Below are 15,615 nucleotides of genomic sequence, written 5' to 3'. Positions count from 1 at the left end.
CATAGTTGAAGTGTACCTATGATGAAAATTACAGGCCTCTTTCATCTTTTTAAGTGGGAGAACTTGCACAATTGGTAAATACTTTTTTTCCCACTGTAACTGGGAATGTGGCTGTGTTCAGAATTAACCAATCACATTCAAACTCATGTTTAATAGAAGTCATTACACACCTGCCATTATTTAAAGTGACTCTGATTATTCACAAACAAAGTTCAGCTGTTCTTGTAGGATTTTCCTGATATTTTCTTTTCCATGGTACGCAGAGAGCTTCCAAAGCATCAGAGGGATCTCATTGTTGAAGGATATCAGTCAGAAGAAGGGTACAAAAAGGTATGTTTGATGCAAAAACAACACTGCACATCACCCAAAAAACACCATACCCACAGTGAAGCATGCTGGTGGCAGCATCATGCTCCTGGGGCTGTTTTTCTTCAGCTGGAACCAGGGCCTTAGTCTGGGTGGAGGGAATTATGAATAGTTCCAAATACCAGGCAATTTTGGCACAAAACCTTCAGGCGTCCATTAGAAAGATGAAGATGGCTGTGCACAGGAGATGTCCTTGCAGATGTAGTTGGAATCTGATAGATTTAGAGAGGTTTTGCAAGGAAGAGTGGGCAAATAATGCCACGTCAAGATGTTCCATGCTAATAGAATCCTACTCAAAAAGACTGAGTGCTTTAATGAAATCAAAAGGTGCTTCAACAAAGTATTAGTTTAAGGGTGTGCACACTTATACAACCAGGTTATTTAATCTTTCCCCCCTCAAATATTTTAGTTTGATTTTCAATTGAATTTTTCACGTTACATTAACGTTAAAGGTGGAAAAAGTTCTGACATGATTTATCTTTGTCAATTTTTTTTTACATCACAAGAACCTGGCATTTTAACAGGGGTGTGTAGACTTTTTATATCCACTGTATCTCCCTTGAGAGAGTGATTCTAACCCACTCTCCTCTACCCGTGTACAAAACATCCAACCTGTAATGCATTTATCTATAGCCAGTGATTCAGTAATAACCGCACAAGCATGTCAGTGCATGTCTTGTTGAGATGGCTTCCTAAGTCCTGGCGTACTGCTGATTTAATGTTTAAGGTTACACGTTGTCTAGCATTTTGAGTCGAGCATTGTCTTTACAAGCCAGGTTTGGCTGAAGAACAAACGGGAAAAACAAGTCTTTCAATTGAACGGATGACTTGACAAATGAACCATAATCCTGTGGTCCTGTAACACATCTTAATCATCATCATTTAGTAGTTATCTGGCCCACTTGGCTCAGTCCGTAGAGCACGGTACTTGCAACACCAGGATTGTGGGTTTGATTTTCTGGGCCAATTGTACATAAAATAATGTGGGCACACATGACTGTTAGTTGCCAAACAGTGTATTCTGTTAGCTCAAGGGATTAATGGTGAGGTAGGCTAGAACATTTTTTGTCCAGTTCTAATGAAGCTATGTGCTCAGTGTAGCACAATCTACCAGAACATCTTCAATCCCATGTTTTTCTTCATTTCCTGTCAGGATATTGTATTCTTATGGCCAGGGCAATATGTACTCTGTAGATCTTCTGTGTTTCAGCCAATATGGTCTCGGTTACATGTGAGATAAGCTTAAAGCCCAGTGTGTTGGACCCACACACTCCTGTCTGAGCTCTCTCCAGTCTCTTCTCCCAACTTATCTGTCACTGTTACCTACGAATAAATCACCAAACTCCCCCGTTTACTCATCCCCAACTTCCACTTAAAACCCCTTTAAAAAAAACTTTTCCCTTCACATCACCCCACCCATTCCATCTGAAATCTCTTTTTTACATTTCCTCCTCCCCATCTAATCTCTTCACCCCCCCCCCCATCTAAACTCCCTCTCTTCCTCTCTGAGGTGAGTGAGGGACCTAATGGCTGCTCTTGATACTGAAACCACATTTATGTCTTGGACCGTGTCCACTGCAAAAAAAAAGAAAACAGGGAGAGAGAGAGAAAGAGCGAGAAGAACACTCCATCACCGACACGCCTTGTTGTCTCAGGGCCAAGTAAGCATCGCAGAATCCTCAATCACACTGGCGTGGCACACCGAGGTGCTTCTTCAGTGGGGTTTCAGGGGCCCAGGTCACTACTCACTTCAGGCAGTGCTTACTAAACCGATGGGAGCCACTTTTAGGCCCCATAGAACATTTGACTGGGATGCAGCTTGGGATTGGCTGTGGCTAGAAATAGTGTCCTCACTTCAAGTGTTATGAGAAACAAGTGAACGGCCAGAATAAATCAAACGGCTGCAATCTATGAACCTGGAGAACCGGAGACATGAAAGAATGTATTGCAGGAAACGGTCTCATCCCAAGCCTGTGACCTTTGGTTGTACCTTTCGCTTCCGGGGTATGGGGTCCTCAAATAGGAAGTGCGTGCTCTCTGAGGAGTCCTCGATGGCGTAGTCGCCGTGGGAGGAGAGCAGGTAGCTCTTGCTGGTGTCATTGGAGAGAGGCGGGGACGGCGTGGAGGGCACTGATTGGTCGCTAGCATCCCAGCTCCAGTTGCCACTGGTGGAGCTGCTGTAGCTGGCCGACAGCACATCCTTCCACCCCTTGCTGGCCAGCTCCGGAACTGCAGCTAGCGACAGAAGGACCAGTCAATGAAAAACCAAGAATGCACAAGTCACACAGCTTAATTACTAATTAATTTAATGAATTCAATTATCTTTGCTTATACATTTTCATTAAATATTTTTTTCAACACAGGTCATACAATATTAAAGTGCGTATTCTTTGTGTTAGTAGGCCATAATTTTATTGAAATAAGTAAATACTAAGAGCAGAATGAGCTGCATTCGGGATATATTTATATGAATATGACTGGTCCATGGATGTCAATAAGAGGAATCCTACTCAGACACAGCAGTTTCTACAATTCTGCATGTTCTCTGAGGGGAGACTAGGTATGACATACATTCAGCACAGCTATAAAGCCAGGCAATGAAATGAATAGAAGCTACTAAAAATAGTTATTGATATAATCATTCATAACTACAGTATTATGTCATTTAATGTTAATTATTAGAACAAATGTTTGCCCTGTCTCACAAAAGTATTGATTCAATGGGGTTGCTCGATTTTAATAAATAACTAAACCAATAGGATGGCCATGAGGGGTTAAATAATGAAGATCCATAGTAACAACTGACAATGTTAGTAGTGACTATGGATTTTCCAAAAGGCACACTGACCCAGTCTCTCCATGACCCTAATCTGTGTTTGGGTCAGATCATTTGTGTTGTGACCCGAACAATAGGCTAATAAACTTAAAGAGAGAACAGAGGTTTATTTTGAGGTATGTTAGGTTTGTTAGTTCAACCAGAGGTCTTCAGCAAATGCAAACAGTACAGCAGTAAACAAATACATCAAGTAAAGTGGGTTGACAATGCTAGTATGGAGGTCAGTCTTTCATCAATGGAGGGTGATGACACAAAGTCAGGGACAGAGATGTAGCCGAGTCACTGAAACTTGAATCTGAGTCGAGTCACAAGTCCTAAATAGCTAAATTAGAGTCCAAGTTGTATAATAGCAAGAGGAAGCAGAAATGAAACAGTTGGCAGTCCATTTTCCTGTTTTACACCACCACATGTTTACTTCTGGTAATTATGTTACCAGGGCTGTATTCATTTCTGTGCAACACAGATTTGTGAGTTTTACTTCCTGAAGTCACTCAATTTCAGCTTACAATTCAAACGGTTAGGGTAAAGGTTAAGGTTAGAGTTAGGAGTGGTAGCAAGTACAAATGTTTATCCTTGATGTCCGCGAGTAGAGTAGCCCACAGAACTGCTGTTGCCATATGCTTCATAAGGTTGAAATGAATCCTGACAATCTCATATAAAAATTTAGAGAGCGTTAATAAAGTGTCAAATCTTTTGAACACGTGCTAGAATATGGGCTACAGCCTACCCAGTGAAGTAGAAACTACAAGTTACTCAAACAAACACGAGTTCAAGTCTGAGTCAAAAGTCGTTGTCTGGAGTACTACAATGGTACAACTGGTGAGAGACTCCTGTTAAAACCAATAGTGCTGTGCATGGCCAGCTATATTTATTTTCACATCTAGGAAGGTAAATGAGTTGGACAAACAGTGGTCAGGTGACATGAAAATAAGAGCTTCTTGAGGTCGGGTTTGGAACCAAAGAACCCCACGTGTAGGTAAGTAATGAACATGTAGGTATAAAAATATCCCAGTTGGGTATCCAAAGAACCCAACATGTCTACATGTAATGAACATGTAGGTATTACAATATTCCATTTGGGTATCCAAAGAACCCAACATGTCTACATGTAATGAACATGTAGGTATTACAATATTCCATTTGGGTATCCAAAGATCCCAACATGTCTACATGTAATGAACATGTAGGTATAAAAATATCCCAGTTGGGTATCCAAAGAACCCAACATGTCTACATGTAATGAACATGTAGGTATTACAATATTCCATTTGGGTATCCAAATAACCCAACATGTCTGTATGTAATGGACATGTAGGTATTACAATATTCCATTTGGGTATCCAATGAACCCAACATGTAGGTATGTAATGAACATGTAGGTATTACAATATTCCATTTGGGTATCCAAATAACCCAACATGTAGGTATGTAATGGACATGTAGGTATTACAATATTCCATTTGGGTAACCAAAGAACCCAACATGTAGGTATGTAATGAACATGTAGGTTTTACAATATCCCATTTGGGTAACCAAAGAACCCAACATGTAGGTATGTAATGAACATGTAGGTTTTACAATATCTCATTTGGGTATCCAAAGAACCCAACATGTTATTAACACAACCCCACTAGGTGGGTAAAAGAACAAGAAACCAGGCAAGCTTAGTTCAGCCGGCCCGCAATAAAAAGCTTTGATTGTTGTTGCCCTCACGAGATTCAAACCCAGGTCGCCACGTGAAAGGCTGGTTCTTTAACCACTACGCCACAGAGCTATACATTTGCCGGGTGTTGGTATAGCCTCTTTTGTCACGCATTACGCATTAACATCACGCCAAGTTTGAATATTTCGTTAGACACCATTAACCATTGTGTTAAACTTAGAAACATTTCTTATTAAGTTTACCTCCACCACAAATAGCATCTATGGACTGTATGGCTTTTGCCACTTGCCGTTTTAACAGCTTATTAACCATTTGTGAATGACATTGATACAATAACCACTGTATCAATATAGGTGACGATAACAGACTTTTTTGTCAAGTGAAAAGACAAGAGAATCGTGTAGTCAGCAAAGTATTTGTCTATCCTGAACAAATCCTAAGACATAATTCAAAAATCCACCAGAAATAGTCACAATATAACAGTAAACAGTTTCATTTTAGGCTTCCAATAACGTAATTACTGAAGGTTATAGCCAACGATGATTTTGTCTGTCCTGAACAAATCCTGAGGCATAATGTGTTTTGACTGTGACGGGAGTCAAACGTGGGACCTGTTGTTCTGTAATCTGCGTCTTCAACCACTACGCTATTTAACCAGGGTCAGTCAGTTAATGAGTAAGTAAGAGACATTTGCTCTTCTAGGCCGGCTCTGCTTACGTGGTCCAGCAAAAGTGTTTCTTCAGGAAGGACAATAAAGTAACATTACAAATCAAGAATAGTTCTATCTACAAATGGTCCACGATATCTGTTCATATCAATATGTTCTCCAATCCAATATTTGATAAATAGGCTTAGAGCCTTTGTCTTCATAAGATATGGTTTTGCCAATATATTTGTCATACATTTGAATGTTACATTTTTTGCATCAAAATAACTAAGACGGTAGATTAACCTAGTGGTCAAAAGTTTTGGGCCAGTAAATAGAAGGCCGTTAGTTCTAATATTGAGTCGACATTATGGCTCCAAATGTCGATTATTTAAATTATTAATATTTTATTAATAACATTCTTGATTATTTGAAAAATATAAACAAAACAACATGCTCACAGTGTATGTTTTGTTACTTTTTACACTAAACAAAAATTGAAACAACATGTACAGACCAATGTTTCATGAAACTGTAGACATATGCTCATATCTTTATTACTAGTCATTTGATATTCAGAAATTAGGATGAATTTCAACTTTAACACTATAAAATCTTTGAAATCTGAGGACAACTGTTTTTTGAATGATGCAAGCATATGCTGTGATTGGTTCTATGGTACAGTACAGACTGTTAATTTATCTTCTCAATTTAAGAGCATAACACATCAATGCATTTGTTCCTTTACAGAATCAGCTTTAAAACAATTACATTTTAAAATGTTTCTTAGCAATGATTTAGTAATCCATGTGACTATAGTCACAAAAATGTAAGTTAATGAAAATATTGTAACAGATCAACTTAAATGGGGCAACTACACAGCCTATTGGCCCAAACAAAAGCTAATATGGTTATAGTAGCTAATTAGCCTAAAATTAAAATACACTATTTGAATGGACAGGGTCCAAATCAACGCAAAAACATTAGGGATATTTTTGGAGAGAACATCATTTTAAACCATCTGCTAGCTAACTTTTTTATTAAACTAGTAGCCCTAGAGAGTAGAGATGTAAGGCAGGGTCTACCTTTTTATACAGGTAGCATAACTTTCCACAGATAACAGTGAAATACTGACATAAATGACAACTGTTAGTGTAACCACTATGTTTAAAAATATTAACATATGAAATTATTAAGTGACAATTCTGACATACACAGAACACACAGCACTGCTTGGTTATCATGTTTTTCATGTATCACATTTTCTATGCTTCCTAGTGGGAAACCTGTTGTTTTCTTTGGTATCACTCTATTCCTTAGAATGCCCTGAATACAATCTACTCCAAAATCACTGTACATAATCCAAAACAACCCTGCGGTACACATGACTGAGAAGGGGGTGGTTACCTACAAAAGGAAAGCACAATGGACATTAGGACATTATGATTTCTGCTTTTTAGCCAAGTGTTGTTCCTTTGCCTGATTAAAAATAAAAAATGTATACATTTTAAATGAACATTGAATAAAACCATTGATTTTAGCATGGGTGGTTATGGCTACCCAAAACGCCCAGGGTGAAGTTATGGCTTAAAATAGTCACTGACTGGGTGCTGACATTGGCACGTCGATGAGTGCCAAGGTAACAGCCATCTCTGGCAACAGTAGCCATGGCGATGTGTCCAAGGCTGTTGGCGGGGCAGGCCGGGTAAGAGCTAAATATTAACTCTACAGTGTTGCACTGGTGTTAGACCTGACTCCCTCTGTTAACTACTACAGAGGAAGGGTTTGTATGTGTTTGTGAAGAAGCAGTATTTCGTTTCAGTTCACAGGCCTCTGTATATCTGTGGACAGAATGCCTGTCCAGTTTCTAACGAGGGAGGAAGGACGTGGATGTGTCTGTCTTAGTCTTACCTGAGGCTGTCTGGGTGAGGACCAGTGGGGAGGTGGATAGTGACGTCAGGACGGTGGCAGCCATAACCTCCTTGTCAGCATGACCTGAAGGTTTCCTGGAACACACACACACACACACACACAAAAGTTACATAAGGGAAGACAGTTATTTTCTTTCAAATTTCAACTAATTCCTAACCTTAACTTTAACCTAACCCTAGTTGTAACCTTAAAAACCTCCTAAACCCTGAGGCTAAAAGTACCTTGCACCCTTAAACATACCCATTAGTTGGAAATTGTCCTTTTCCTTGGTGATGCACAAAAGATAAAATCAACTAGGTCAACCAGTAGCTCAAAATCTGGATCAAATTTGCATGTGTATTTTAGTGCATTTTCAATTTGCCTGTAGAGTTTCAGTATAAATTTCATGTGCTCTTTGAATTCATGGCAACTTGTCATAAGTAAATGGGATCCTTGACAATGTACAAACATACACCCTGAGTTTCGATTAATGATCATGCAGACAAAAAAGCAGAGAAGGCAATAGGGAGGACATATTTCAGTGTTCATATTTTCAACAGATTCATTTGACCTCATTTAAATAATTTATTATAATGCACAGGTTTTTCAAAATATTGTGTACTGGGAAAAGGGAGTGGATTTATAGGGGAAATCCCGGCATCTCGGTATACCTTTTCCCACAGTTAAAACCTAATCCTGAATCAGTTCATTCAGGAGGTTGATTATTTAGAACAAGAATCTGCCCACGTACATTCTATATATAGCTATAAACTCACATACCTAGAGCATCTCTAAACAGATTGTTATGTGGAGCAGCTTACTGAAGACAGACAAGGTAGGAAAATGTTAGGAAAGAGGTTTCAGGTCATGATACGTCTAACTACTGTTAATTTCAAATAATTTATGGTTAAAGAAACCAAGTATTTGAAAAGTATTTAAAATCACTCAAACTAATGACCTTTGGAAATGTTGCATGGAGAATTTCCTTTATTGCAGCTGTTCCTTACCAGAAGCAGAGATGAAACAAAACAAAGTTGATGTCAATTAGCAACATTTCGATGTCAACTGAAGCATTAATTCTACTGAATTGACAATATTCAGGTAAGTAAGGAAATATTTAGTTTTTTTATATTGGTGCAAGCTGAAATTCAGAAATCATTTTATCATTATTGATTGTAAATTCATAGTGTTTGTGAATTTATATTGGATTCCAAAGTTATTTTTGTGCATCTGTTTTGTCTCAACAATGCTTGTCCTGGCAAGAAAAACAGACTGCTTCAAGTGAGCCTCGCATTGCAGACATATCAATTCTGGCAGGAACTGTGAGACTGGTCAGGATTGAGGGAAGGATGAATGGAGTAAAATACAGAGAGGTCCTTGAAGAAAACCTTATCCAGAGTGCACAGGACCTCATACTGGGGCGAAGAAAATATTTTTAGCCAAACAACGACCCGAAGCACACAGCCAAGTCAACACTGTAGTGGCTACAGGACAAGTCTGTGAATGTCCTTCAGTGGCCCTGCCGAACTCCGGACATGAACCCCACTGAACATCTGTGAGGAGACCTGAAGAGCATAGTTCACCAATGTACCCCATGCAGTTTGACAGAGTCTGAGAGGCACTACAAGGAAGAAAGAGAGAAACTGCCCAAATCCAGGTGTGAAAAACTGGCAGAGTCAATCCAGAGAAGCTTTAATCACAGCCAAAGGCACTTCTACAAAATACTGAATAAAGGCTCTGAAATTTCTAAGAACCTATTTTCGCTCTGTCAATATAACTTATTGTGTGTAGATGGCAAAAAATACATGTAATCAGTTATAAATTCAGTCTATAATAAAAAAAAATTTTAGAAAGTGAAAGGCTCTCAACATGCCAACTGTCCTCACCATCGAGATTTCAGTATTGGCGATTGACCAAATGCTATGATTGCTATTGCAGACCAACCATTTCCTGGCATTCCCGCTGCCAAACCCACCAATCATTGGAATCTGCCATACCCAAACCCACCAATCATGTGTGTCTGCCATAGCCAGAATCACCCAATCATGCTTCTGTAAGAGCCAACCCCGAAAACCAGGAAAAAGCTTTTTCAACCCCTATTCAAATTCCAACACTGAAATATACCAGCCATGCTTTCTTTAGACAGAACAACAAGCTGTGTTATAGTGTGTAATGGAAAATTCCAGTACAACAATAAATACTCTACTCAAGTCCTCTGTGAGTGATGAAAATTCCCCCTTTAGTAGGGAATGTGGACCGGGCTTACATTCGGATAACGCTGAGATAATGTTCGGATTACCAGAACACTAATTTGGCTGAGCACTTTGGCACATCAGTCCAAAAATGTTTCCATCAGGGTAGATAAAGCCTGAAGACACTGGTACACAGCTAATGACTTGGTCATGTCTACTAGTAATGTTTTCCTTGATTCGGTGCTATTGGTTCAGAGGGCAAGGCTCAAAACCTGAGCTGAAAAATAGCTCAAGATTCCTTTGCTAGCTGTGTGACTTTTAGGGTCCTCCGACTGGTTTCAGGTGGCCATATTCTTCCCCTCTAGCTGCTTTTAAGAAGGTGAAGTGAGAGCAAGAGAAAAAGGGAGGTGAAGCAAAAGAAAGGGTGTGAGAGACATAGAGGAAAAGACAGGTAGAGAGAAGTCGAGAGAGTTGGAGAGAAAGATGGAAAGAGATAGAGATGGTGAGCGAGTAAGAGAGAGATGCAGAGAGAGCGAGAGACAGTTGGTAGTGTTGTCTTAACCTCCCAGTGAACAACACCCCCCTCACTGAGCCCTCAACGCAACCGTCTATTTATCCTGCCTACTTGGACCAGCATGGAGAGCTCTACACACACAAACACACACACAGGGAGTCTTTCAAAGAGTATAATCGTATAACCAACATAGAGCCTGCAGTAATCTGTTTCATTGTGTTGGAAACACCCAGATCACCTCTCTCTCTCTCTCTGTCTCTCTCTCTCTCTCTCTCTCTGTCTGTCTGTCTTTCAGTAGGTTTTTGCCACTCACACACACATGCACACGTACGCGAACACAGACACCCAAACTAACACTCTCTCTTTCTACAACATACCCAATCTAAAAGACTAAATGTTATGTAACATAAGGAAATGTGCGCACCTATTAACCACCCACAAATGCAACAAAGTATTAACACAAACGAACAGAAACGGACCCACAGACAAGCAGGGGCAGACAGGCAGACAAAATGGTCTGGTCTGTAGCTTTAAGAGTTCCTCCTACCGCCTCCAGCCTGCTCCTCTACACAACCAGAGCAAACTGGTTTGAGGAGCGCTTTCAGCCAAGCCCTAAGTCCTGGCAAACCTCCACCACACACACCACACACACACACACACACCACACACACACACACACACACACACACACACACACGCCAAAACGTTTGCCCTGAGTAAACACGTAGCCAAAATGTCTCCTGTATCTCACGCAGCCAAAATGTCTCTCTTCAAACTGAGCTGACTTCCACCCATGAGAGCGAAGCTGTGCTGGATGAGGTGCAGACAAGTCTGAATGGAATGCATCAAATATGAAGCAATCTCCCCCAGACCAAAACAAAAACACAGTGAGAGAGCATCGTTGTTTTTCCCTGCTCAGACAGACCCTGTGTTTAACTAAGTTAACTTACTTATGTGTGTATGTGAATGTATGCGTGTGCGTTGAATAAAACACATCTTATCTATTCAAATGAATGAGTGTGTGTGAGTGAGTGTGTGTGTGTGGGCCTTTTGACAAAGAGGGAAAGCATCAGAAATAGAGTTGTGGACAGGACACACACACAACAGGCATTATCCTGCCAACTGGCCTCTATGGGTTTTCTGATTCCCTCTTTACTGTGTGTCCTCTGGATAATATGTCTCATACTGGCAGAGGACTTGACCATTCCCCTTTGGCAAGGATACACATACACCATCATATCCCCGAATGTGAAGACACCCCCTCCCCTCCTGATTTCCTGACATTGAGAGTTTTTGCTCTTCCGTGTTTCCCCACAGGGATCTCCTGCCAAATATGCTTAAATAGAGATTGGTGTGTATCTGTGTGTTCTTAAATAGAGCTTGGTGTGTATCTGTGTGTTCTTAAATAGAGCTTGGTGTGTATCTGTGTGTTCTTAAATAGAGCTTGGTGTGTATCTGTGTGTTCTTAAATAGAGATTGGTGTGTATCTGTGTGTTCTTAAATAGAGCTTGGTGTGTATCTGTGTGTTCTTAAATAGAGCTTGGTGTGTATCTGTGTGTTCTTAAATAGAGCTTGGTGTGTATCTGTGTGTTCTTAAATAGAGCTTGGTGTGTATCTGTGTGTTCTTAAATAGAGCTTGGTGTGTATCTGTGTGTTCTTAAATAGAGCTTGGTGTGTATCTGTGTGTTCTTAAATAGAGATTGGTGTGTATCTGTGTGTTCTTAAATAGAGCTTGGTGTGTATCTGTGTGTTCTTAAATAGAGCTTGGTGTGTATCTGTGTGTTCTTAAATAGAGCTTGGTGTGTATCTGTGTGTTCTTAAATAGAGATTGGTGTGTATCTGTGTGTTCTTCAATAGAGATTGGTGTGTATCTGTGTGTTCTTCAATAGAGATTGGTGTGTATCTGTGTGTTCTTAAATAGAGCTTGATGTGTATCTGTGTGTTCTTAAATAGAGCTTGGTGTGTATCTGTGTGTTCTTAAATAGAGATTGGTGTGTATCTGTGTGTTCTTAAATAGAGCTTGATGTGTATCTGTGTGTTCTTAAATAGAGCTTGGTGTGTATCTGTGTGTTCTTAAATAGAGCTTGATGTGTATCTTTGTGTTCTTAAATAGAGCTTGGTGTGTATCTGTGTGTTCTTAAATAGAGATTGGTGTGTATCTGTGTGTTCTTAAATAGAGCTTGATGTGTATCTGTGTGTTCTTAAATAGAGCTTGGTGTGTATCTGTGTGTTCTTAAATAGAGCTTGGTGTGTATCTGTGTGTTCTTAAATAGAGCTTGGTGTGTATCTGTGTGTTCTTAAATAGAGCTTGGTGTGTATCTGTGTGTTCTTAAATAGAGATTGGTGTGTATCTGTGTGTTCTTAAATAGCTTTTTGTATTTGGTTGTGTTCTTGTCATGCATGACTACTGACCAGGTATGGTAAACGTGTGTGTGTGTGTGTGCGGGCATGCATGTGAGTTACTTTAGACACTTTTGAGTATATCTCTATGGTCAAGCTAATCCTGATAGTCAGATAACTGTCAATCAACATTTACACAAGCCAACAGAACAGACAAATGATCTTCCCATGACTAGCAGTCTTACAACACCAACCACACAGACAATACACTCACATACAATCAAATCTTAACACACACACATCATTTAATACCTACTGAAAGTAACCAAGATTCTATTCACGTCCACTAGAAGTTTGTGTGAGTGTGTGTGTGTGAGGGCATTGCGCTAGAGTGGAGCAGAGCACACCGGCAAGCTCTGCCTAGCCAACACCCCCCACCTCTCCTCTGGCCTTGGGGCAATGCCCCTTTGGCTGCATGACAGAAGCTAGATACAAACACACACCGACACACACACACAGAGTACCATGAGATTACAGTACTGCGATATTGGCTGGAACCTGGAAGTCAGCCAACAAAAAGCTGTAGAGCAACAGGGCCCAGAGGGAGTGAGAGAGAGAGAGAGCAAGAAAGTAGAGAGAGACTATAGAAAAAGAGAGAGAAATGGTTGGAGGTTTGGAGTAAGTAGCTCAATTTCTTTCCAATTTAGAAGCATTTGAAAACAAACCTCTGACGTTTCTCAGTGCTTCAGTAACTCTGAACTCCAGCATGCATGATGTAAGTACAATTAGTTTGATCCACATGATCCTATGTGTGTGTGTGTGTGTGTGTAGTTGTGTGAGCTTGTTGCACAGTGGTTGGGGAGATAGGCCCTCCCTCCAGATATAAAAGAGTCAGGATACTGTAATTACATTGCATATTACACTGCGTGACCAGAAAACAGATGACCCAAATGTCACCCTCCACGCTTCGTTTGCCCCGTTGTCTGGGGAGATCCGGAAGCATACCTTCATCTTCAATCTCACCTCGCCCCTGCTCTACTCCTCCATTTCCCGTCCCCTCTTCACTCACAAAGGAGAATACCATTGTGTTTTCCGGGAAGGTGATGTGTCATACTGCCTGCTAATGACCGGTTAGAGGCAGACAGAGAAGTTTGCCAGGCCCCGAAAAGGGCAGAATCTGCAGGTGTAATTGTTTATGTAGCATGGTTTAGCTAGCCTTTACAGTAAGACCCAAAGCCAATATCTCTGTTCCTGGTTTTACTGTCCTGGTGAGGACCACATATATCTGCCAGGATAGTAAAACTAGAAAGATTTAACCTTGTGTTGGTTAATGTACTTACCATTGAGGTCGAAGTTAGAATTAGGCTAGATTTAGGAGTTAGCTCTAGGGGTTTAGGGTTAGGTTGAGGGTAAGGTTAAAGGGGCACTATGTGCAATCCTGTTTCTAATGGATACAAGACTGAATTTTAAACAATCACACTTAACTCCTGCACCCAGACATAAACACACAATTTAAAGAAAGAAAAAAATAAAAACACTAGCTAAAAATATAATATAGTCCCATTATATTAATCATAATTACCACAGCACTTTAATTTAAAAGTGTCTTGAAGAGCCTTGCCCAGCTGCCTGATCCTGCAGTATTTAAATGCTAAACGGTTATCAGTCTGGTTGGGCTGGGTTAAACTCGACTGGACATCAAACCAACGCTGCTCCTAACTTAAGCCTATTCAGCCAGACCAGACTGATATCCATGTAGCTTTTAAACGTGTAAGCTTGTGAAATCAGGCGGTTGCGCTTGAGCTGATGTTCAAGTTTATGATTTTGTTGCGGTGTGAGCAATGGCTGATATTCTACAGGAACGAAATGCTCAAGCACTTGTATCGCGAGCTGCCAAAAACAGGTTGACTCATATCATAACACCCATATGCAGGTGGGTTTAGGGTCACATAACATTGTTGGGATAAAGGGTGGGTGGGTTGCAGACATTTTGCAATAATCTATGAGAAGCAGAATGCCTCCCAAAGTAAGCCACATTTCAGCTGACAGCCACTCCACTGTCCGAGGGGCTTCAACTAAACAACGCTACGCCATCTCTACGTTACAGTAGCATTTTCTATATTTGTGGGTTTAAGATCAGGTGCAGGCTTCAGAATTTCACTTAACCCATATTCAGACAGAAAATGCCATGTTTTTGTTTAACCATTTATTAGAACTATGCACAAAAATAATTTCATACAGGTCTTGGCATTAAGTTCAACTCCTCTGGGGTAACTCACTGCCATCACATGACCATGTGAACGATACTACCAATGTATCAACACCATAATATCATTAATAGTAATCCCCATAGACAATGAGCAAGGTACGCAGTACCGATCCCCACATGAAAAGGAAACAGCTCCAAACAGGTGAAGGCAGGGGTGGTGGCTGGGTTCACACCCGCATGCTAGTAAGACCAGCACACATCAGAGTGAGTAACCTGACGATTAAATAGTCAGCAGGAAATCTGATATTGTGATTGGAGGGATCCCAGGCATCAGCTGATACCTTGCTGACCAATGACCACTTGGGTTTCCTGTCTGAACTGGCTATGCTAATTAGCCTGGCGGTTGTAGATGGCTTATTTGAAATTACAGGTCTTCGTGGGTGAACCCGGTCAACACTATTATTTACCTGGAGGTGTGATAATAAAAATGGATTCACCAAAAAAATTTGCACAAAAATTACATTCATTTTATAGAGGCCCTACATAATGAGATTGGAATGGTATTAGCTAGTCCAGGCTGGTTTAGGATCAGAAGTATAATAATGCGAGTGTCTAAATGGAGTCTGAGAAGACAACAAGGTCAAGGCCAATTGATAGACTAACGGACAAAAAAGTCTGAATATCGCTGGTAATTGGAACTATTTTCTAGATCTATTCTTGAAACATTACCTCCAAACATTTCCCTGCAGATATCTTATGCTAGTAGTACAGTAAAACAAATGGGAAAAATGGTTGCGTTAAGTATTAGGAGTCAGGGATAACACGATTATGAAAGTGAAAGTCTGGAGTCCCCCCAAGGATAAAATACATTGTGTGTGTGATTCACAATGTTCCCAATGTTTAAAATGTATTTACTTTCGTTCCATGGCCCACGCATA

General features: G+C 40.3%; 1 protein-coding gene across 2 annotated transcripts in view; it reads right to left on the bottom strand.

Annotated features, from left to right (window-relative positions):
- si:rp71-79p20.2 (zinc finger protein 704) overlaps nucleotides 1-15,615 on the bottom strand; it is a 50,871-nt gene that overhangs the window by 12,014 nt on the left and 23,242 nt on the right. For both annotated transcript variants that reach the window (XM_020051846.3, XM_010875837.5), the window contains exons 3-4: nucleotides 7,423-7,517; nucleotides 2,357-2,601 (exon numbers count right to left, since the gene is read on the bottom strand). In XM_020051846.3, the coding sequence (XP_019907405.2) occupies nucleotides 2,357-2,601; nucleotides 7,423-7,517 (340 nt within the window). The remainder of the gene's footprint in view (nucleotides 1-2,356; nucleotides 2,602-7,422; nucleotides 7,518-15,615) is intronic.

Source organism: Esox lucius, chromosome 12, assembly GCF_011004845.1.
Source record: "Esox lucius isolate fEsoLuc1 chromosome 12, fEsoLuc1.pri, whole genome shotgun sequence".
Taxonomy (NCBI): domain Eukaryota; kingdom Metazoa; phylum Chordata; class Actinopteri; order Esociformes; family Esocidae; genus Esox; species Esox lucius.
Note: the sequence above shows the minus strand (reverse complement) of the source record. Positions and strands in the feature narration are given on the sequence as shown.